Source organism: Oryctolagus cuniculus, chromosome 12 (assembly GCF_051225735.1).
Source record: "Oryctolagus cuniculus isolate XC-2025 breed Fujian yellow rabbit chromosome 12, ASM5122573v1, whole genome shotgun sequence".
Lineage (NCBI taxonomy): Eukaryota > Metazoa > Chordata > Mammalia > Lagomorpha > Leporidae > Oryctolagus > Oryctolagus cuniculus.
The window spans coordinates 23,883,662-23,908,423 of record NC_142878.1 but is presented as its reverse complement, the minus strand read 5'-3'; the positions used below and the strand labels follow the sequence as shown (position 1 = coordinate 23,908,423).

Sequence of the window (24,762 nt, the reverse complement as noted above, 5' to 3'; positions counted from 1 at the left end):
AGAGGTTCTCAGTTTTACAAGGATGTAACATTTCTAGTGATTTCTTATGCTAAAATATGGAACAATCTAGCCAATATGGATGACAATCTTTGAAAAAGTTCATGGAAAAATAGAATTAAAAACTAAATTTTGGTGCAAAAAATTTTTTTAAAACCTGTGAAAAGGTTTGTCATAATGTATACTTTCCATGATCCTTTTTAAGTTTCCTTATATATGACAAGCAAACTTTTGCCAGATTTTGTAGAAAAGATATAAACTAAGTTTTAATCATATTGTCTTTTAACACATATCATTACTTAAAATAGAAATTAATAAAATTTTATTGGTTCTAATAGTATAGCATTTTTAGGATAACCAAAATGATCAAAGATGCACTACAACAAATCCAAAAACAATATCGTTTGAATTTAAAATAACTGAAAGAAGGAATTTAAAATGAAATTGGAATTCTAATCCATTTATTCTTCTACTATGTACTAAAAGATAACTTTTTAAAGATAAATTTGTAGAAGAGAAGCTGTTTAGGCTGTTAGTAACAAGAATTGGAAATAGCAACAATGCTAATGTATTCAGGATTAAAAACAGTAATGAGTAATAAGTGATAGTAATGAAGAAGTCTAACATTTTCCATTTTCAGTCCACATCTGTTATTTCTTCTGCAAATATACCCTGGAGCCACATAAAGCATCCTCCAGCTTCCCATTTCATTAGATCACACCAGAGCTTGACATAAATCCCTGCCCTATAACCCATGCAGCTGACCACCTCGGATTACAGTTCTCTAGTTCATACTCAAAACACCAAACTCTGGCATGTCCCTTTCCCTATTTAGTTCTCAAAGTGGCATCCCTCTGTAAATTCTTTTTTTTCCCCCCAATTCTTTCTCTTTCACACTCAAAATCTTCTTGCTTCTTCCTCTTTCTTTCATGATTTAAATCTTAGATCCCTTTCCCTCAAGAGTCCCCTAATGTCATCTTCTTGTAGTACCATCCATCTTTTAATCTTCTATATGAGTTATAGCAAAAGAAGAAAAAATGAATTGAAGATGTGATTCTAGCAAATAAATGAGGCAAAGAGCAGGCAGGGAGCTAAAGGAGTATCTGGAGAGGCTTGTACTGCAAAAGCCAAAGAGAAAATTTTAAAGACAACAGCTTTGACTGCCACTGAGAGGCTAGGAACAGAGGGAAAGAAGGCACATCCAGATGTGGTACTTGGAGGATGACTCCTGGCTTTAAAACATTTGCAGAGGGGGGGCAGCGCCATGGCTCACTTGGTTAATCCTCCGCCTGTGGCACTGGCATCCCATATGGGCACCGGGTTCTAGTCCTGATAAGGGAGATGTTTGTGAGGATAATGTGAATCCCTAGTGTAAAACACCTGGAATTGGCTAGTGCCGTGGCTCACTTGGCTAATCCTCCGCCTGCAGTGCCAACACCCCTGGTTCTAGTCCTGGTTGGGGCGTTGGGTACTAGTCCCGGTTGCTCCTCTTCCAGTCCAGCTCTCTACTGTGGCCCGGGAGGGCAGTGGAGGATGGCCCAAGTGCTTGGGCCCCTGTACCCGCATGGAAGACCAGGAAGAGGCACCTGGCTCCTGGCTTCGGATCGGCGCAGCGCGCTGGCTGTAGTGGCCATTTGGGGGGTGAACCAACGGAAGGAAGACTTTCTCTGTCTCTCTCTCTCACTGTCTAACTCTACCTGTCAAATAAATTTTGGAAAAAAAAAAATTTGTCGGGGGGGCCGGCCCTGTGGCACAGCAGGTTAAAGCCCTGGCGTGCAGGGCCAGCATCCCAAATGGGCAGCAGTTGGAGTCTTGGTTGCTCCACTTCCAATCCAGCTCTCTGCTATGGCCGGGGAAAGCAGATGGCCCAAGTGCTTGGGCCCCTGCACCCGTGTGGGAGACCTGGAAGAAGCTCCTGGCTTCAGATCATTGCAGCTCCAGCCGTTGCAACCTGTTGGGGAGTGAACCAGCAGATGGAAGACGCCTCTCCCTGCCTCCCTCCCTTCCACCCTCATTCCCTTTCTCTCTCTCTCCCTCTGACTTTCCTTCTCTATGTAACTCTGCCTTTCAAATAAATAAATAAATCTTTTAAAAAATTGTGGAAAATGGAATTAACAGCTTATTTTGGTGCAAAAAATAATAGAAATTCATGCATACAACAATCATGAAAAATTCATGGAAAATGTGTATTATGGAAAAACTATACATAGATTTAAAATTTTTTTGCACCAAAATCAACTCATCTTTTACTTTCATTTTTCATGACTTTTTGAAGTATCCTCACAGAAGAAGCCATAACTGTCAATCCGATATTCTTAACTTGTCTATCAATCCCATATTCTTGTCTATAGTGAAAACATAAGAGAGAGACAGTTCACACAAGCAAAGTCCTAACTCTATTTCCCAACAAATAGTTGTCTCTGTTAAAAGACTTTGTTACTTAACAGAGCAACAGAGAGAGATGGAGAGATGAATACTCCACCTACTGGTTCACTCCCCAAATGCGAGCATCAGTCGGGTTGGAGCCAGGAACTCCATCCTGGTCTTCCACACAGATGGCAGGGGTCCAAGTACTCAAGCCATCATCCACAGACTTCCAAGGCTTTGCAAGTGTCAACTTAACCCACTGTGCCACAATATGGGCCCACTAACAAGTGGTTTTATGACAGCCTGAGATATATTACAGCTTATGTAACTAATTATTGCGTATTTCAGATATAGGCATTATTTATTTCACCTAATTTGTCATCAGATTTATTAAAATAAAAATTTCATGCCATATAAAACCTATACAAAATCCTTACCAACTGGTCACCTGCTGTGATTTGGATATACTTAGACCTAAGTGTTAAAAGTTTGTCCCCCAAATCTCATGTTAATGGTAATAAGAGGGTAGAAACTTAATCCAAATATAGAGTTTACAGGTGAGGTTTTGGGAGATGACTGGGTTTGACTGGGTCATTAGGGTGGAAGATTACTTCAGTAATTAATTTAGAGGGGCCAGTGTTGAGGTGCAGTGGGTTAAGCCACCACCTATGACACCAGCATCCCATCTGAGCACCAGTTAGAAACTCTAGCTTCTCCAGTTCCACTCTAGTTCCCTTCTAATGCTCTTGGGGAAACAGCGGAAGATGTGTTAAGTACTTAAGCCCACACCGCCCACATGGGAGAGCCAGGTGCAGTTCCAGGTTCCTGGCTTCTGTCTGAAGCCCAGGCCCAGCTACTACAGTCATCTGGCACTCACTCACACACGCTCGCTCTCCCTGTTCTCCCTTGCCTTTCAAATAAATAAATCTTTAAAAAAATTAATTTTGAAACTATACCCTGAATATGTTAACTCAATGATTTGATTCATTATAAGCTGTAATTTTAGTGGGAATGGGGCAAAGGGACAGAATCAAGATCAGGAGAATGAATAAAGATCACCATCATTTACTTGAGCCTAAAGAGTAATGTCATTCAGATCATCATGACAAGAAACATAGTAACAAGAGGTTGTCCATTCAGCATTCATAGCTAATAGTAGTACTTCAGAAAAGTAATAGGTGTGAATGTATAAAGTTCAGCTGTTTAACATAAAAGCAAACTGAAATCAAGTATTCCAGGTTTCATCTGTTGTGCTCTCAAATCCACTATTATTCAAGGTGGCAGTGCTACTGTGACCTTCATTTTACACGTGTGGAAACAGAGGGATAGGTGAGTTAACACACAATCAGCAAGGACTCAAGCAAGGATTTGAAGCCAGGCAGCTTGACTTTTCAAAATCCATTTGCTTTAGGACAAGTTTTACCTTATAACAAGCTTTACTTTGGTTGGACTTTAGCCCCACTAATCTCAGCAAGAACTGTAAACTTTCAGCAGTTCACCAGACAACCTATATGCATAATAAACGAACAATTTAATAGAGCAACCCAAAGAACCTTCAGCACATAAAACATGATGCCCTGTGCCACCAAAAGCTGAAAACTCGGGTATTAAAATACTTGATCTTTAACTGACCTAGATTCTATTTCAAATAACAGCCTTATTCTAAAGTATACTCACAAATGTTTCCAGCGATGCATCTGTTATTAGTTGAACTATATCATGTGCATGGATGTTAGCTAATGGGATGCTCTCTATTCTGCCTTCTTTGTGTCTGGCAAGCAGGAGGGCTGGAAGGGTCACAGCATATTTATTTGACCTATGGAGAAATGCAGTATTAAAACTTAAACCAAAATATATCAAGTCATCAAAAACACATACACACAAAAGTAGGCCAGGAAAATCACAGCAGGAGGCAGCAAACAGGCAGCTCTAAGGCTACGGACCAAAAAACAACTCAATTTCCAAATTTATCTTCTGTGTGAGGAAGTCCAGGAGCCTTGACAACCGACAACCTAGATTAAAGGACAGTAACAGAAAATCATCTGGCCAGATTTTTTTTCTTGCACAATTTATTCTTCAAGAAAACATCTACACAGGACTTGGAGCACACCAAATTGTCCAGCACCTGTGTGGACTGCCCAGCACATTGCCAAGGAAGGAGAAGGGCACTCACGGGAAACCTGCTATGGACCAGGCAAGATATTAGGTGTCTTAGTTCTGTTTCCATTTAGTCTTCAGAATAGCCCCACAAGCAGGCTTTATCACCACATTTCATGGATGAGGAGAGAGGTGTTGGACAACGACAGTGTTCAAAATGAGGGGCTCTGGACACACAATCTGTGCTCTCCCCACTGAAACAAGAGCCCGGATTCACTTCCAGACCACCACTTTGCTAATGACACCTAAAAGAAAATCATCTGCATCAATAATGCAAAATGCTCTGGGTGGATGAGCAATGATGTAGTTGCATTTGCATCATTTGTAGGGAATTCACACTAGAACCAAGCATGGACATTGTAATATCAAAGGCTCTAGGAGAGCCCAGCCTTTGATCACCTGAAGGAGTTTCTCAGTCAGTTATAAACCACACACACTCCGAAAACTCTTCAGCACAGTTAAATACACAATGATAACAGGGCAGATGACAAGGGGTAGATATCCACTATCCAGTGCACAGGCCTCATATTTCCTAATTCAGTATTTTCCAAAATCACTGATTTCACAAATAAAGCAAAAGCTTATTCACTGATAGCATACATCGTCAATATTCAAGATTAAAGATTTTAGCTTAGACATCACAATTAGGAGTATTATAGTCAAAAGGCAGGAAAGACAAACTCCCGGGGCTCCTCCAGCGACCTGTACCTGAAAAGAAGCCCTTTATGCAGATTATGATGTGCACTAGTAATCATCTCCAAATCTGCAGCTCAGACCTTCATTCTTTAGCAATTAAAATATTTTGCTGATTTCCTATGGTCCCATTTTCTACAGCTAAAGCAACATAAGTGGCTAAAAATTTTTTAAAAATATAGAGTCTGGTGGCAAACATAAACAATCAAGAAGCAAACTCTCTAAAAACCATGACAAGGCCAAAGAAACAAAAATGAAAATATTCAACACAAAAAAAAAATTAAAGATTTGTTTATTTGAAAGACAGAAGAGATACAGACAGAGATTTTCCATCTACTGGTTCACTCCCCAAATGGCCACAACAGCCAGAGATGGGCTGGGCCAAAGGAAGGAGCCAAAGGCTTCTCTCCTGCATGGGTGCAGGGGCCCAAGCACTTGGGCCATCTTCTGTTGCATTCACAGGCACATCAGTAGGGAGCTGGATCAGAAGTGGAGCAGCATGGACTCAAACCAGCATCCATATGGGATGCCAACACTGCAGGCTGCAGCTTTACCCATTCTTCTATGACTGCCTCCATGGAGGCTTTGGCTTAAGGTGCAACAGTATCTAAATAAACTAGCAGCCACATTTCCCAAGAAGATAATTAAAATTTTAGGTCGCTGCCCTATCTTCTCCTTCATCAGCTATGTAAAGACAAGTAATATCTGATTGGAAGAGCAATAAACTTACAGAATCAAAACATCTTCTCCAGAATAAACTCCAGTGATAACATATCCTTTTAGGGCACGTCCTGCCTCAATGAAGTCTTCTTTTGCTATAGATAGAGACAAGGCAAAAATCGGGAAACTTTAAAATTGTGAGAGCTATGCAATTTTCGATCAGATTTACAGATGGTGGTACTTCATTATAAATTAATTACAAAGATAAATATTTCAGCACAGACACCTTATAAAACGTAGTGGTTCTGAAACAAATTGTGTTTTGTGTGACATTACCAAATAAATTAATGCAATGGATCCATAGTTTCCAAAACAACTGTATTCTAAATGTGATTTATAAGCTTTGTGGTACTCCTATCACACAGTATAACTGAATAACTATCTGTTACCTTTTAATTTACTCCTAAGGCAGGGTAAATGGAGACAGCTGTCCTATCTGTCTGTCTACATTGGAAACAGAAGCAGGTATGTGAAATGACATTCTTATTATAATCATAAGACAAAACTGACACTATGCATAAAGAAATAGAAGACCAGGGGCTGGCGCCATGGGTCACTTGGTTAATCCTCCACCTGCGGCACTGGCGTCCTATATGGGTGCCGGTTCTAGTCCCATTTGCTCCTCTTCCATTCCAGTTCTCTGCTGTGGCCCAGGAAGGCAGTGGAGGATGGCCCAAGTGCTTGGGCCCCTGCACCCGCATGGGAGACCAGGGAGGAAGCACCTGGCTCCTGGCTTCGGATCGGCGTAGCTCTAGCCATAGCGGCCATTTGGGGAGTGAACCAATGGAGGGAAGACCTTTCTCTCTCTCTAACTCTATTTGTCAAATTAATTAATTAATTAATTAAAAACAAATAGAAAACCAGAAATTCTACTCTTCTAACAATGACTGCATTTGGGTGTGCAGTTATAAGGTATTTATTTATTAATGTCTATTTATTTTTACTTGAAAGGCAGAGTTACAAAGTGGGGGTGGGGATACAGAATTAAATATCTTCTGTCTGCTGGTTCATGCTCCAAAACCAGATCTCCCACTGGATGGCAGGAGCCGTTTCTGCTGCCTAGGCATATCATTAGAGGGAGCTGCATCGGAAGTGGAGCAGCTAGGACTCCGATCAGCACTCAGATGGGATGCCGGTGTCACAGGTGGAGGCTTAACCACCTGCACCAAAATGCCAGCCCATTAATTTTTTAATTCCTGAGTTTTTCAAGAATGTCTTTTTGTTACTTGTGAACTCTATTAGTTGTTTCTCATGTGCTAGGATATACATACTCAAAATAACTGTTTTTATTTCTGAATATTTCTAAATACATTTTCATAAATAATAGCATATTCTAGATCATGTTAATAATTATCTGCTAACCAAGATGCAAGTTTGAACTAAATTTTTGTAAACAAGAAAGACAAGAGGTGGACTCAGGCAAATTATGTATTCTTGCCAGCTGAGGCCCAGTGACAGCTCAGCTCCAGATGAAAGATTCACAGAAGTTCAAACAGAAAGACAGCAATGGAAGAACTGAGTCACGAAGCACCTCGCAAGATAGGCAAGCTGGGCCCTACGATCTATACCTTCACAGTCAGCACTATACTCACGATGGAAACATCAATACTGCCGGCAACACAAACCACAGGATTGTGTTTTCTATAAAAAGGGCACATAGTTTCCACAAGACTGAGAAACACTGTAAGGAGAGCAAACCAGGGCAGCTCAGCCAGTATGCAGCATTGAGAACTCATTCATAATCATGAGTGTAATGAGAAACTAGTAACTCATAAAACTATTCTCTTTAGCCTATGCTATACCACGGCAGAAACCTCTCTATGGAGCAGCAGCTGCTAGACAGGGCTGAATGCCTGCACAGTCTTTCATTGCTAAAAGGAAACAGCTACGTTCTGATCAACAGACAAGTTTCATCCAAAGCAATTACATAACAGAATCTGTTTCAGCTGCTGCTTTTCTTTTTCGACTGGAACAATGGAAGGAAAATACACTGATATTCCCACTTAATTTCCTCGTACAGAAGCTGCTTTGCTTTGACTATGTTTTGACTATGTTTCTTCAAAGTCTTCATGATACACTTGATAACAAAACCTAAGCGACTTGGGGGATGGGAGAGTACAGTACACCTCAGATGAGCACTCATTTCCACTAAACCCGAGTGTCCGTTTTCCTGTCAATGACCAAAATCAGGCATAATCTTCTTGTTGAAAACTGCATAGAAAAGGGCACTCCAAGAAGAATGTGGAAAAGTGGGATTGAAAAATAAATTTACTTTGATGCAAAAATAATTTTGAGATAGGTTTTCATAATAAGCATTTTCCACAAACTTGCTGAAGACCCCTTATAAGTCAGAATATATGGCAGCCTCAAATAACCAATTCTCTCAATAAAAAGAAACACAAAATTTTGGGGGCTACTACAAATGTACTTGGAATGTAGACAAAAATGATGACTTAAATATTTAGTGTTTCAACTGTATAGATATATTTTAACTGCATAAAACAGATACGTTCCTTGAGCAATATTGTATTTTTGCACTATCACCTCTTGGTGAGTTGTATTTGTACCCACACATATATACATACATCTGCTCTACTGAGACAGTTGAGAATCAAGAACACTCTAGTAACCACAGCACTCCTAGCCTCCAGGTCTTGGTTTCTAAATTTAGTTTCCCACTAAAAGGAACCTGCATTCCTTGAAGAAACGACCGATTCCAGGAATGAGGCTGGGAACAACTTGTGCCAAAGCACATAAGCAAAGAACGACGGAGACATGTAAAAGGACATGGAGTCAGACAGAAGGGGCTCCCACCGACCACATCTGGAACCATCTGAGCCAACTAATAATAGTTACAGACTATAAACCCTGGAGTAAAAGAATTCAGGAGTCCTTACTGATAGACAAAACAAGTGTGAGGAGAAAGCTCTGTCTTACATAGTAGTATGCCAAGTAATAAATGTAGAAGAAACGCTGAAGTTAGAAAATTTCTATTTTGACAACTACAGCGGTAATGGCTCTTACAGGCAGAGGACTATAAAACTATGACACCAAAGTATGATGAGAAACAGGATATTTACAGAGTTTTTAATTATTGTCTCGTAAGATACTTATTATTTACAAATGAAAAATTACTAATTTTCCCACAGAAGGGCCTGGTAGATACACCAGAGGACAAGAGACATTTCTGCCCTCTCGGGACTCACATTGTATGTGTTCAGCCCGCTGTAATATTTGTGAACAATGAATCAACACCCGATGTAAAGTAAATGATCAGTGAATTTTAGTAGTTAGCTTTTATTGTCAAAATACAAATTTACATTAAAACGTTAATGGATTCATAATAGCATTTTATTACTATAAAATCTTTAATTCAACACATGTTCGAAGTCCAGCTACAAAAAATAAAAACAAATCTAAAAGAAAAAAAGAGGAATTAAAATCTAACTGAACAAGTTGACAGCAATCAATCCAGTAAAACAAAAAGGTATCATATCCAGACTCATCACTTTGGCACACCAGAACTCCTTATATAATTTAACTTTACGCTTTTGACTTTTAGTGAGAGATGTAACTACATGTAAATTTTATCACCAGTTATATGGAAATATGAACAAGTACACTGTTTCTTATGTCTATCCTCTATATAAAAAAATACAAAAAATTCTTGTCAGTATTTACAATCAGGAGAAAGTTTTCTCTGTGGATGAATCAGCATCCTAACTTGTATGTCGCAACTCATCATAGAATGATAACATAGCAAATATTTCAACATCTATTTTTCATTGCTACCAAATTGCTTTAGGGCTAAGCTTTATAATCAACTACAGTGTTTTCTAGACTTTATACATAATTATTCTCTTTTATTGCTTAACTTCATCTTAGATGTAATGACTTTATTGTATTTGTGCTTTTTATTATCTGAAGACTTCTTCTTGGAAGAAGGCCTACTATAATTAATAAATGAGAACCTCAGAGCACTAAGTATCTAAAGTACATGAGATAAAAGTAACAATAGGAACAAAAATATCAGCAGGGGAGGGTGGAGGAGTAAAACATACCCAGTCATGTCAATTTTTCATAAGGAGAATACACATTTTGTCTTCTACTATGGTAAGCCCCAGGAAAAAGCATTAACACACCATCTTTTTTTTTTTAAGTTTATTTCTATATTTATTTATTTAACTTATATTTGAGAGGTAGAATTACAGACAGTGAGAGGGAGAGACAGAGAGAAAGGTCTTCCATCCACTGGTTCACCCCCTAAATGGCCGCAATGGCCGGAGCTGCGCTGATCTGAAGCCAGGAGCCAGGAGATTCTTCGGGTCTCCCACGCAGGAGACTGATTTCCCAGACCATACCAGAGAGCCAGGTGGGAAGAGGAGCAGCCGGGACTAGAACCGGCACCCATATGGCATGCCAGTGCCATAGGTGGAGGATTAACCTACTGTGCCACAGTGCCAGCCCCCCATCTTTTCTTTTTAGTAAGTTCTTTTTGATTTTTATTTTTAATGATTTTGAAAATAGAGGAAAAAACTACTAGGCATAAATTTGTGGAAAGCAAAATTTAGCAAATATTAAAAGCACCTACTAGGTATAAATATAATGCTAGATAATGAGTCATCTTTCCATAGAAACATTTTTTTAAATTTAATAAATATAAATTTCCAAAGTACAACTTTTGAATTATAGAGGCTTTTCCCCCCATAACCTCCCTTCCACTCACAACAATCCCATCTCCCACTCCCATCCCATTCTTCATCAGGATTCATTTTCAATTATCTTTATATACAGATGATCAACTTAGTAAATACTAAGTAAAGATTTCAACAGACTGCACCCACACAAACACACGAAGTATACAGTACTGTTTGAGTACTAGTTTTAATTCACAATTTAATTACAACACATTAAGGACAGAGATTCTACATGGGGAGTAAGTGCACAGTAACTCCCATTGTTAACAATTGACACTCTTATTTATGATGTCAGTAATCACCCGAGGCTCTTGTCATGAGCTTCCAAGGCTATGGAAGCCTCTTGAGTTCACCAACTCCAGTCTTATTCAGACAAGGCCACCTTGAAAGTGGAAGTTCTCTCTTCAGAGAAAGGTACTGCCTTTTTTGATGGCCCATTCTTTCCACTGGGATCTCACTCACAGATCTTTCACTTAGGTCATTTTTTTTCCACAGTGTCTTGGCTTTCCATGCCTGCGAAACTCTCATAGGCTTTTTAGCCAGATCTGAATGCTTTAAGGGCTGATTCTGAGGCCAGAGTGCTGTTTAGGGCATTTGCCATTCTATGAGTCCACTATGTATCCTACTTCCCATGTAGGATCATTATCTCCTATTTAATTATATCAATTATTATTTGCAGACACTGGTCTTATTTATGTAATCCCTTTGACAATTAATCATATCTTTTTGATCAATTAGGAACTTAAACTTATCACTTTAACAAGTAAGATGGCATTGGTACATGCCACCTTCATGAGATTGAATTGGAATTCCCTGGCAGGTTTCTAGCTCTACCATTAGGGGTAAGTCTGAGTGAACATGTGCCGAACTGTACATCTCCTCCCTCCTTATTCCCACTCTTATATTTAACAGAGATCAGTTTTCAGTTAACTTCAAATGACTAAGAATAATTGTGTGTTAATTAAAGAGTTCAACCAATGGCATTAAGTAGAACAAAAAAAAAATACTAAAAGGGATAAAGTAGTAAGTGGTTCCTCCAGTCAGGACAAGGGCTGATCAAACATTGTTTCTCATAGTGTCCATTTCACTTCAACAGGTTTCATTTTTTATGGTTGGTTAGTTGTCACCCATCAGGGAGAACATATGATATTTGTCCCTTTGGGACTGGCTTATTTCATGCAGCATGTTTTCCAGATCCCTCCATTTTGTTGCAAATGACTGGATTTCACTGTTTTTGACTGCTGTAGTATTCTATAGAGTACATATCCCATAGTTTCTTTATCCAGTCTATTGTTGATGGGCATTTAGGTTGGTTCCAGGTCTTAGCTATTGTGAATTGAGCTGCAATAAACATTGAAGTGCAGACAATTCTTTTATTTGCCATTTTAATATCCTTAGGGTAAATTCCAAGGAGTGGGATAGCTGGGTTATATGGTAGGGCTATAATCAGGTTTCTGAGGAATCTGCAAACTGACTTCCATAGTGGCTCTACCAGTTTGCTTTCCCACCAACAGTGGATCAGTGTCCCTTTTTCCCCACATCCTCGCCAGCATCTGTTGTTAGTTGAATTCTGAATGTGAGCCATTCTAACCGGGGTGGGGTGAAACCTCATTGTGATTTTGACTTGCATTTCCCTGATTGCTAGTGATCCTGAACATTTTTTCATGTGTCTGTTGGCTATTTGGATTTCCTCTTTTGAAAAATGTCTATTTAGGTCCTTGGCCCATCTCTTAAGTGGGTTGTTGTTTTGATATTGTGGAGTTTCTTGATCTCTTTGTAGATTCTGGTTATTAACCCTTTATCTGTTGTGTAGTTTGCAAATATTTTTTCCCATTCTGTCTGTTGCCTCTTCACTTTCCTGTTTCTTTTGCAGTACAGAAGCTTCTCAATTTGATGTAATCCCAATTGTTAATTTTGGCTTTGACTGCCTGTGCTTCTGGGGTCTTTTCCAAGAAGGCTTTGCCTGTGCCTAGATCTTTAGGGTTTCTCTGATGATCTTTAATAATTTGATCGTGTTGGGTCATAGATTTAGGTCTTTAATCTATGTTGAGTGGATTTTTGTATAAGGTGTAAGGTAGGGGTCTTGCTTCGTGGTTCTGCATGTGGAAATCCAGTTTTCCCAGCACCATTTATTGAATAGACTGTCCTTGCTCCAGGAATTGGTTTTGGATCCTTGATCAAATATAAGTTGGCTGTAGATGTTTGGATTGATTTCTGGTGTTTCTATTCTGTTCCATTGGTCTATCCATCTGTTTCTGTACCTGTACCATTCTGTTTTGTTTACAACTGCCCTGTAGTATGACCTGAAATCTGGTATTGTGATCCCTCCAGCTTTTTTTGTTGTACAAGATTGCTTTAGCTATTCGAGGTCTCCTGTGTCTCCATATGAATTTCAGCATCATTTTTTCCAGATCTGAGAAGAATGCCTTTGGTATTTTGATTGGTATTGCACTGAATCTATAAATTGCTTTTGGGATAATGGACATTGTGATGATATTGATTCTTCCAATCCATGAGCATGGAAGATTTTTCCATTTTTTGGTATCCTCTTTATTTCTTTCTTTAAGGTTTTGTAATTCTCATCGTAGAGATCTTTGACATCCTTGGTTAAGTTGATTCCAAGGTATTTGAATGTTTTTGTAGCTATTGTGAATGGGACTGATTTTAGCAGTTCTTTCGCAGCCGTTGTCATTGCTTGTGTATACAAAGGCTGTTGATTTTTGTACATTGATTTTATAGCCTGCTACTTTGCCAAATTCTTCTATGAGTTCCAATAGTCTCTCTCTCTCTCTCTCTTTTTTTTTTTTTTTTTTTTGACAGGCAGAGTGGACAGTGAGAGAGAGAGAGAAAAGTCTTCCTTTGCCGTTGGTTCACCGTCCAATGGCCGCTGCAGCCGGCGCACTGCACTGATCCGAAGCCAGGAGCCAGGTGCTTCTCCTGGTCTCCCATGCAGATGCAGGGCCCAAGGACTTGGGCCATCCTCCACTGCACTCCCGGCCACAGCAGAGAGCTGGCCTGGAAGAGGAGCAACCAGGACAGAATCCGGCGCCCCGACTGGGACTAGAACCCGGGGTGCCAGCGCCACAGGCGGAGGATTGGCCTAATGAGCCGCGGCGCCAGCCCCTAGAGTCTCTTAGTAGAGTTCTTTGGATCCCCTAAAGAAAGAATAATATCATCTGCAAAGAGGGATAGTTTGACTTCTTCCTTCCCAATTTGTATCCCTTTGATTTCTTTTTCTCGCCTAATGGCTCTGGTTAATCTTCCAGTACTATATTGAATAGAAGTGGTGGGAGTGGGCATCCCTGTCTGGTACCAGATCTCAGTGGAAATGCTTCCAACTTTTCCCCATTTAATAGGATGCTGGCCATGGGTTTTTCATAAATTGCTTTGAATGTATTGAGGAATGTTCCTTCTATACCCAGTTTGCTTAGAGTTTTCATCATGAAAGGGTGTTGTATTTATCAGATATTTTCTCTGCATCTATTGAGATAATCATGTGGGTTTTTTTCCTACAGAAACATTTTCAGAAGGATTCATTTAAAATGTGAAATTCATCTCAAGGGAAAGAAAAATCGTAAGAGTGAAGTTTGCTAGATACATGGTAAGATTTAGCATAGCAGAGAAAGCTTGAGGCTTTGTTATCTACCCAATAGGCCACCCATAGATGAAAGTAACAAATAACATTCTTAGAAATACCATTGGTCAAACACCCCTTTAAAACTTACCAGAAGACACATTTTCATGAAGCATGAGATGAAAGATAGAGAAGCTGTGGTATTAAAAGAACACAGTAGGGGAAGGTATTTGGTCTAGCAGATGACACATCACGTGGGACACCCATGCTCTGCTTCCATTATCATCCTTCTTGCTAATGCACACCCTGCAAGGAAGTGGTAACAGCTCAAGCAGTTGGGGCCCTGACACTACATGAAAAATATGAATTGAATTCACAGCTCCTACATTCAGCCAGGCCCAGCCCCATCTGTTGGGAGTATTTTGGTAAAGAATCAATGATTTGGGAGCTAGCTCTATCTGCCTGTCTCTCAAATAAATACACATTTAAAAACAAAAAAAAATTGAAAACTGTGGGGAGCAACTGAGACTAGGCTAAGTTACTGGAATTAAGACTTATTCTATGCATCTGCTCTCCCACAATATGGCGCTGGGGAGGAGTAAACTTCTACGCAGCTGCCTCTCACCAACTTGACTGATAAACTGCAGGAGCTGATCCTGCTCCTGATTGGAGGAGAGCAGCATGCTCGGCGTGTGGGTAGCAGAGCACAGATTGGTGGAGAGGATTATAAAGGAGGAGAGAGACAGCACGGTGGTGTGTGGGTTGGTTGGAGAGTGCGTTGGAGAGTTCGCGGGGAAGTTTGTTGCTTCGTTCTTTCTCATTTCTCTCTACTCATTCTTGCTTTGGGAGTTCGCTGTTTGCTTATTCTTACTTTACTATAGAAAAGACTTGTAAAAAAAAGGGGGGGGAACAACAAGCATCCGGTCCGGTGCGGCTCCTCCGCGTGCGGAGGAGCAGCAGAAAACAAACAGAGTAGTTTATGATGCCACATAAAACCATCAAAAATAATTGATACAAGCACAGTATCAAAGATGAATGAAAAACATTAACTTGGCATGACTATTTGGCTTAGCTGGGGTTTTTTTCTTTAAGCTTTTATGCAATAAATACAAATTTCATAGGTATAGCTTCTGGAATATAGTGGTTCTTCCCTCTATACTTGCCCTCCCACCCCCATTCCTGTCCCACCTCTCCCATCCCATTTTTCATTAGGATTCATTTTTAGTGGCCAGCGCTATGGCACAGCGGGTTAAAGCTCTGGCCTGAGGCGCCAGCATCCATATGGTAGCCAGTTCTACTTCCGGCTTCTCCTCTTTCAATCCAGCTCTCTGCTATGGCCTGGGAAAGCAAGGGAAGATGACCCAGGTCCTTGGGCCCCTGCACCGACATGGGAGACCTGTAAGAAGCTCCTTGCTCCTGACTATGGATCGGCTCAGCTCCAGGCATTGTGGCCATTTGGGAAGTTAACCAGTGGATGGAAGACCTGTCTCTGCCTCTACCTCTCTCTGTAATTCTTTCAAATACATAAATCTTTTTTTAAAAATTCATTTTTAATTATCTTTATATACAGATAAACTCTATACTAAGTAAAGATTTCAACAGTTTGCACCCACACAGACACACAAAGAATAAAGAACTGTTTGAAGACTAGTTTTACCGTTAATTCTCATAGTACAACACATTAAGGACAGAGGTCCTACATGGGGAGCAGGTGTACAATGACTCTCATTGTTGATTTAACAATTGACACTCTTATTTATGATGTCAGTGATCACCCGAGGCTCTTATCATGAACTGCCAAGGCTATGGAAACCTTTTGAGTCCACAAATTCCGACATTTAGACTGGGTCATAAGCAATGTGGAAGTTCTCCCTTCAGAAAAAGGTACCTCCTTCTTTGACGGCCCCTTCTTTCTCACTCACAGATCTTTCATGTAGGCCATTTTTTGCCACATTTCATGCCTGAAATGCTTTCATAGGCTTTTTAGCCAGATCTGAATGCCTTAAGGGCTAACTCTGAGGCCAGAGTGCTGTCTAGGGTGTTTGTAATTCTATGAGTTGGCCAGCACTGTGGATTATTAGGCTAATCCTCCACCTGCGGCGCTGGCACTCTGGGTTCTAGTCCCAGTTGGGGCTCTGGATTCTGTCCTGGTTGCTCCTCTTCCAGTCCAGCTCTCTGCTGTGGCCCGGGAGTGCAGTGGAGAATGGCCCAGGTCCTTGGGCCCCGCACCCGCATGGGAGACCAAGAAGAAGCACCTGGCTCCTGGCTTCAGTGCAGCATGCCGGCCGCAACACGCCGGCCGCAACACGCCGGCCATAGCGGCCACTTGGGGAGTGAACCAACAGAAAAGGAAGACCTTTCTCTCTGTCTCTCTCTCTCTCACTGTCTAACTCTGCCTGTCAAAAAAAATTTTTTTTTGAGTTCCAGTCTTTCCATTTCTTCTATCTTATCATCTTCATAATCTAGTATTGAAGTATCGTGTTTTATGCGGCGGGGGGAGGGGCATCATGTTGTCTTCCTTATTCTTGTTTCTTGGATTGGTGCGTTTGTTGTTTGGCATCTGTGGAGATACCCATTGGCGGCGGCTTCTTTTTTTTTCTTTCTGTGGCAGCTTTTATCATTGTACTATGACTTGTAGATAAGTGGAATGTCTGCTTTCAGTGAATCTCTAGAGGCTTGTAGTGGGTGTGGCCAGAGAGCTCTGTTCAATTCTCCAGGGTTAAGGGTGTGCCTAAGGTGATACACCCAAGTTTGATGTCGTAAATCTTAAAAAAAAAAAAAAAAAATCAGAAGAGAGGTATATGCTGAGCTCCTCTCCTCAATGGAGACCAGTGCCTAAGAGCTGGCCCCACTGGGTATAATATTCATCTGCTCTGTCTTAAGGACCACACAAAGGATCTGCGCAGTCCTCAGTTTAAGTTCAGGTTCCTCAGCAATGTCTCTCACCAGGTAACGAGGAACCCCCGAGCTTGTGAGTCTACCAGTGAGACTGCTCAAAGTCCCAGCCACACTGTGATTCCTCCCACGTACCCTCAGTTTTTTTCACAGTCCCAGTTCAGAAGCTTCACAAAGTCACAAGCTCCTAGCCCCCTGTTAGTTCTCCCCATCAGAGTCAGGAGTCTCCGCTTGGCTGGTTGCCGGGTGCAGACACGAGCTAGCAAAGCTGTTACCTATGTCCAAAATGGTGCCGGTTCTATTGGTTTGTTACCATACGCTGTTGTAAAGTGATTGAGGAGAGAGAAATGTGTCCGTCCATTTTTTTTTCCTCTAGTTTGGCTGATACACTTTCCCCCATAGGGCTCCAAGCCTGGTTCCCTCTAGGCTCTTCCTGCCACTTTTTGCCAGTGGCTTGGGCTGCTGCGGTTTGGTCTCACCTCACTTTCCAGCACTGGTGGGTAGGCTCTCAGATATTGGAGTCCTGAGCTGTGGGTGCACACATCCTCCACGTAGGTCCACTGTGCCCTCTAATTTTGGTAGTTTCCTCTGCCGTTTTTTCCCTCATCTTCCCTGAGACTACACTACCTCCACTTTTTATACTATCTTCTCCTGGGCTAGAGCAGTAAGCTCCCTCTCTACTCTGCCATCTTGAAACCTCTCTGGCTTAACTGTTGAAATGCTGCTCGGGATGTCTGCATTGACAGAATGAAATGGAAACCTACAGAATGGGATAAAATGCTTGAAAATCAAGTATCTGATTAAGGGTTACTACCCAAGATATATAAAGAACTCCTAAAATTAACAACAAAAAATACAATCACTCAATTTAAAAACAGCAAAGGACTTAGACATTTCTCCAAAGGAGACATAGACGTGCTAAATAAACACAAAGAAAAATAAACATCACTGATCATTAAGGAAATGCAAATAAAAACCATAAATAAGTGTGTGGGGGGAGCAGGGTCCGTCTCCCGCAACATGGCGGGGCGCCCAGGAGACAAATAAGTACTGAGACTGTGGACTGAAAACTCTATGCGTCTGATCTCCCACCAAATGGCACTGAGAGAGAGTAAACAAATCTGACACAGCTGCTTCGTCAATTAGCTGATTCCTGATTGGAAGAAAGTGGCGTGCTCAGCACACAGGCAGCAGAGCACGGATTGGTGGGAGAGGACTATAAAAGGGGGAGAGAGACAACATGCGGGGCCCCCCTGAGAGAGTCGGTCGGGGAGCTCATTGGTGCCGCTCCTCCGCGAAAGCAGGGGAGCGGCGGGGGTGCTGCTCCTCCGCGGAGGCGGGGGAGCGGCAGCAAATCCGGGAAGGACCAGGGAAAGAAAACAGCGTCCGGTGTCGTTCCTCCGCGAGTGGGGGAGCGACAGTGTGGGCAAAAAAATCAGAGAAATTGGAACCTCTGAACACTACTGATAGAAAAACCAAGTGGTGCAGCTGATATATAAGGTCAGAGAAGTTGTGATATTAAAATATTACTGCATTGGGGCAGGTGCAGTGGCATAGCAGGTAAAGCCGCCACCTCTAGTGCTGGCATCCCATATGGGTGCGAGTTCGAGCCCCGGCTGCTCCTCTTCGCATCCAGCTCTCTGCTGTGGCCTGGGAAAGCAGTGGAGTATCGTCCAAGTCCTTGGGTCCCTGCACCCGAGTGGGAGATCTGGAGGAAGCTCCTGGCTCCTGGCTTCGGATGAGGGCAGCTCCAGCCATTGCGGCCATTTGGGGAGTGAAGCAGCAGATGGAGATTTTTCCCTCTGCCTCTCTCTAACTCTGCCTTCAAATAAATAAATAAATAAATCTTTAAAAAAATAAAAATAATAAACAATAAAAATATTACTGCAATTCCTCAAAAAACTAAAACCAGAGTTGCCACATGATCCAGTAATTCCTTTCTGGGTATGCATCCAAAATATTTCAAAGCCGAATTCCAAAGAAATATTTGCATAACCATGTTCATAGCAGCATTATGCATAACAGCCAAGAGGCAGTCACAACTGTCCACAAGTGGATGAACAGATCAGCAGAAATGTGGTAAATTCACGCAGTGGAATATTATTCACCCTCAAAATGGAAAGAAATTCTGACAGATCCCACAAACGGATAATCCTTCAGAACATTATGCTAGATGAAATTAGCTAGTCAGAAAAGCACAAATACTGTATGGTTCTACTTGTAGTCAGAGTCACACAAACACAAAGTAGAACGGTGGTTACCAGGGCCTGCGGGCAGGAAATGGAGTTGTTCCAGGGGTCCAGACTTTCAGTTTTGCAAGATGAAAAGGTTGTGGAGGTCAGCTATGCAACTAATGACATGCACTAAACAATTGTTAAGATGATAAATTTTGTGTTATGTATATCTTGCCACAATTTTTTAAAATAGTCAAAGCAAAATACTGTAACTCAGAGCAAGAAAAAACACGGGTGAATATTAACTGGGAAAGATGACAGGGATTTTTTTTTACAGCTAAAAGTAATGGAAAAACATTTCAAATCAGTAGACCTGAAAAGAAATTTAAACTCACTACATGTAACATTATTATTAAAAGTTAAAGAGCAAACAACAGCGCAGACACTTGGCTTAATGCTTAAAACACCTGTGGGGACAGGCATCCCACATCAGAGTGCCTGGGTTCAAGTCCCAGCTCAGCACCTGATATCAGCTTCTTGCTAATGCAGACACTGAGACACAGCAGTGACGGCTTGAATAACTGGGCTCCCATTGCCCACTTGGGAGACCTAGATTGAGTTACTGCCTCGCAGCTTTGTAAGCTTTTGGGAGATAATCAGCAATGGTAGCTCTGTCTTTCAAATAAAATTAAATAAATAAAAATCTTTGGAAATGAACATAACATACAATTTACAGAAGACATAAAGTTACTCTACTGGAAATCTACACCCACTAAAAATTGTCTAAAAGTGACACAAAGATTCTTAAATAAAAATGCTCTTTACATACAGTGAAATAAAATTGAAATAAAAATTGGTTGTACAAAAAAAAAAAAAAAAACCAGAGGCATCACAATACCAGATTTCAGGACATACTACAGGGCAGTTGTAAACAAAACAGCATCGTACTGGTACAGAAACAGATGGATAGACCAATGGAACAGAATAGAAACACCAGAAATCAATCCAAACATCTACAGCCAACTTATATTTGATCAAGGATCCAAAACCAATCTCTGAAGCAAGGACAGTCTATTCAATAAATGGTGCTGGGAAAACTGGATTTCCACATGCAGAATCACAAAGCAAGACCCCTACCTTACACCTTATACAAAAATCCACTCAACATAGATTAAAGACCTAAATCTATGACCCGACACCATCAAATTATTAGAGAACATCAGAGAAACCCTAAAGATCTAGGCACAGGCAAAGCCTTCTTGGAAAAGACCCCGGAAGCACAGGCAGTCAAAGCCAAAATTAACAATTGGGATTACATCAAATTGAGAAGTTTCTGTACTGCAAAAGAAACAGGAAAGTGAAGAGGCAACTGACCGAATGGGAAAAATATTTGCAAACTACACAACAGATAAAGGGTTAATAACCAGAATCTACAAAGAGATCAAGAAACTCCACAATATCAAAACAACAACCCACTTAAGAGATGGGCCAAGGACCTCAATAAACATTTTCTGAAAGAGGAAATCCAAATGGCCAACAGACACATGAAAAAATGTTCAGGATCACTAGCCATCAGGGAAATGCAAATCAAAACCACAATGAGGTTTCACCTCACCCCGGTTAGAATGGCTCACATTCAAAAATCTACCAACAACAGATGCTGGCGAGATGTGGGGAAAAAGGGACACTGATCCACTGTTGGTGGGAATGCAAACTAGTTAAGCCACTATGGAAGTCAGTTTGCAGATTCCTCAGAAACCTGAATATAGCCCTACCATACAACCTAGCCATCCCACTCTTTGGAATTTACCCAAAGGAATTTAAATTGGCAAACAAAAAAGTGGTCTGCACCTTAATGTTTACTTCAGCTCAATTCACAATAGCTAAGACCTGGAACCAACCTAAATGCTCATCAACAACAGACTGGATAAAGAAACTATGGGATATGTACTCCACAGAATACTATACAGCAGTCAAAAACAATGAAATCCGGTCATTTGCAACAAAATGGAGGGATCTGGAAAACATCATGCTGCATGAAATAAGCCAGTCCCAAAGGGACAAATATCATATGTTCTCCCTGATCGGTGACAACTAACCAACCACAAAAAAGGAACCTGTTGAAGTGAAATGGACACTATGAGAAACAATGTCTTGATCAGCCCTTATCCTGACTGTTGATGTACAATTTAATACTTTATCCCTTTTAGTATTTTTTTGTTCTACTTAATACCATTGGTTGAACTCTTTAATTAACACACAATTATTCTTAGTCATTTAAAGTTAACTGAAAACTGATCTCTGTTAAATATAAGAGTGGGAATAAGAAGGGAGGAGATGTACAGTTCAGCACATGTTCGCTCAGACTTACCCCTAATGGTAGAGCTAGAAACCTGCCAGGGAATTCCAATTCAATCTCATGAAGGTGGCATGTACCAATGCCATCTCACTAGTCAAAGTAATCAGTTTAAGTTCATAATTGATCATAATGATAGGACTAAGAGTCAAAGGGATCACATAAACAAGACTAGTGTCTGTTAATACTAACTGATAGAATCAAAAAGGGAGAGGACGATCCAACATGGGAAGCAAGATGCACAGCAGACTCATAGAATGGCAGATGTCCTAAACAGCACTCTGGCCTCAGAATCAGCCCTTAAGGCATTCGGATCTGGCTGAAGAGCCCATGAGAGTATTTTAGGCATGGAAAGCCAAGACACTCTGGGGGAAAAAAAAAAAAAACTAAATGAAAGATCTCTGTAAGTGAGATCCCAGAAGAAAGAATGGGCCATCAAAGAAGGAGGTACCTTTCTCTGAAGGGAGGAGAGAACTTCCACTTTGAACATGGCCTTGTCTAAATAAGATCGGAGTTGGTGAACTCAAAAGGCTTCCATAGCCTTGGCAACTCATGACAAGAGCCTAGGGAGATTACCAACGCCATGAACAAGAGTATCAATTTGTTAAGTCAACAACAGAAGTCACTGTGCATTTACTCCTCATGTGGGATCTCTGTCCTTAATGTGTTGTTCAATGTGAAGTAATGCTATAACTAATACTCAAACAGTATTTTACACTTTATGATCTGTGTGGGTGCAAACTGATGAAATCTTTACTTAATATATACTAAATTGATCTTCTGTATATAAAGATAATTGAAAATGAACCTTGATGCAAATGGAAGGGGAGAGGGAGCAGGAAAAGGGAGGGTTGCAGGTAGGAGGGAAGTTATGGGGGGGTAAAAGCCATTGTAATCCATAAACTGTACTTTGGAAATTTATATTTACTAAATAAAAGTTAAAAATGGTTGTGAACATATTATAGTATATATATACATATATATTGTTTTCAAACATCAGGCAGACATTTTTACAAAGAATCACAAGAGAAAAATACACCAATGTGATGCTACATAAAATAAAAAAGAGACCAAGTAAGATACACAGTTTTAGCACAATTACATTATAACATTTACAAATATGCAATACACAGGTGCACAGAAAAAAATATGGAAGGAATCATAATTTAACAGCATTTATCTCTGAATAATTCTTACCATTTTTTCTTCAAAAGTGTCTATATTTTCAAAATTCTCTATAATTTAAAAATATATTCATTTCAAAAAAAACTAATAAACAAAAGCATTTAACCATACATTGTATAATTTGAAACCTCAACACCACTAACCTGTTATCATGGTTGGACTAAATAGTCCCAGCACTGACACACTAGAATAGGAGAGCAGGTCTTTATATAATTCCCCATGTAAGTATTGTTCTGCTTCTTGTATTGATGTTATGTTCACTGGATATGAAATTCTGTTGCTGGATAAACACAAAACCATATTCAAAATTAATTTTTAAAGATATTTTCCAATTCAAAAAAATTAAAACATACTGAACTTAGTAAGCAATATATTACACAGGATAAATAACTAACAAATTAACATAATTAAATATTTTTATTTTGAAACATCAGCTTCAAATAAAATTATTTACTCCAAAGTAACAGAGTATGCATAGGCCCTCATTAATACCGTATCTTTGATCTCAATTCCATTATCCTCCTCAACCTATTCAAAGTATATCAACAATGTATGGCTACTAGGCCTTCTACAAACCCCCAAATTTAGAAATTTTGTAGTGAAGCTGGGTACTTACAGCTGGATAAATTTTAGGAGATCTTCAGTTCCTAACATACCAGCATAAGATACTGGGTTCTCACCCTCCTTGTACATCTTTACAACAGGAAATTCAGTAACATTTTGCTTAGTACATACATCAGTCCAGTCTGCACAGTTTATTCTGGTAAGAAGCATAGTGGATGTGCCTAAGTAAAAGGAAAAGGCACACTTTAGAAATATCAATGTCAAAAACTCATCTGTGTAGACTGTTCACGATTTTTCTATCCCATTCTTTTTTTAGTGTTTAATTATTTTCATCTACTTAAAAGGCAGAGCTAGAGAGTGAGAGGTTTCCATTTACTGGTTCTCTCCTAAAATGCCCACAAAAGCCAGGAATGGATCAGCCTGAAGCTGCAAAAATCCTCAACAAACTATTGGTGAATCAAATCCAACAACACATCACAATGATCATTCACCCAGACTAAGAGGGATTTATCTCTGGTGTGCAGGCATGGCTGAACATTCACAAATCAATAAACATGATGCATTAACAAACTGAAGAACAAAAACCACATGGTTATCTCAATAGATACAGAGAAAAGCATTTGACAAAATATAATATCTTTTCATGATAAAAACTTTAAGCAAACTGGGTATAGAACATTCCTCAACACAGTCAAGGCAATTTATGACAAGCCCACGGCCAGCATCTTAGAAAAAGTAAAACTTTTAAAAAATTGAAAACAAAATGTAAAAAGCAGTATTTTAATATCACTAAAAGTTTTTAAGTATGTTCCCAATTAAAAATGTGTAGAATGTACACTAATATTTTTTCACTCTACAGTATATTAGTATCTGAATATTATAAGCAAAGGTAACTCATTCCTTCCCATCTGAGAATTATCTTTTCATCAATTTATCAATAAATATTAACAGGTGCATATTTATTTGGAGTACTACATTAAAAACTGCCATCCAGGTATGCAATACAGTGCTATGACACATGCAGTTCCCTCCTGTGAGTAGGCACCCTCACCTACCATTGTTTAAAACCTTATTCTCTTGTCCTTGCAATGATGCAAACTGTGATATTATTTTTAACACTGTAAAAAGAATACTGATACATGTCATTAAAATACATAAAGCTACTTATACTGAAGTCATCAATTTTAAATTTTTATTCTTTTTTCTACAAAATGGTTTCAGTATGTAGTTCTGCTTCAATCTGAATTATCTCAAATTCTAGGATTCCCACAATATTAGGTCCCAGATATTCTATCTATGTAACAATTTCAGATAGGAAAAAAATAGATTCTCTTTGATACAGATACTACAGGAGTATAAAAATTTGTCATTTGCTGCCACCTT

The 24,762-nt window shown here is 40.0% G+C and overlaps 1 protein-coding gene across 8 annotated transcripts in view; it reads right to left on the bottom strand.

The window, feature by feature from the left end:
* Positions 1 to 24,762, bottom strand: part of TXNDC16 (thioredoxin domain containing 16) — a 100,604-nt gene that overhangs the window by 5,876 nt on the left and 69,966 nt on the right. For all 8 annotated transcript variants that reach the window (XM_089309702.1, XM_089309701.1, XM_008269654.5 and 5 more), the window contains 4 exons: positions 23,432 to 23,600; positions 22,959 to 23,095; positions 5,945 to 6,029; positions 4,042 to 4,180 (listed from right to left, as the gene is read on the bottom strand). In XM_089309702.1, the coding sequence (XP_089165828.1) occupies positions 4,042 to 4,180; positions 5,945 to 6,029; positions 22,959 to 23,095; positions 23,432 to 23,600 (530 nt within the window). The remainder of the gene's footprint in view (positions 1 to 4,041; positions 4,181 to 5,944; positions 6,030 to 22,958; positions 23,096 to 23,431; positions 23,601 to 24,762) is intronic.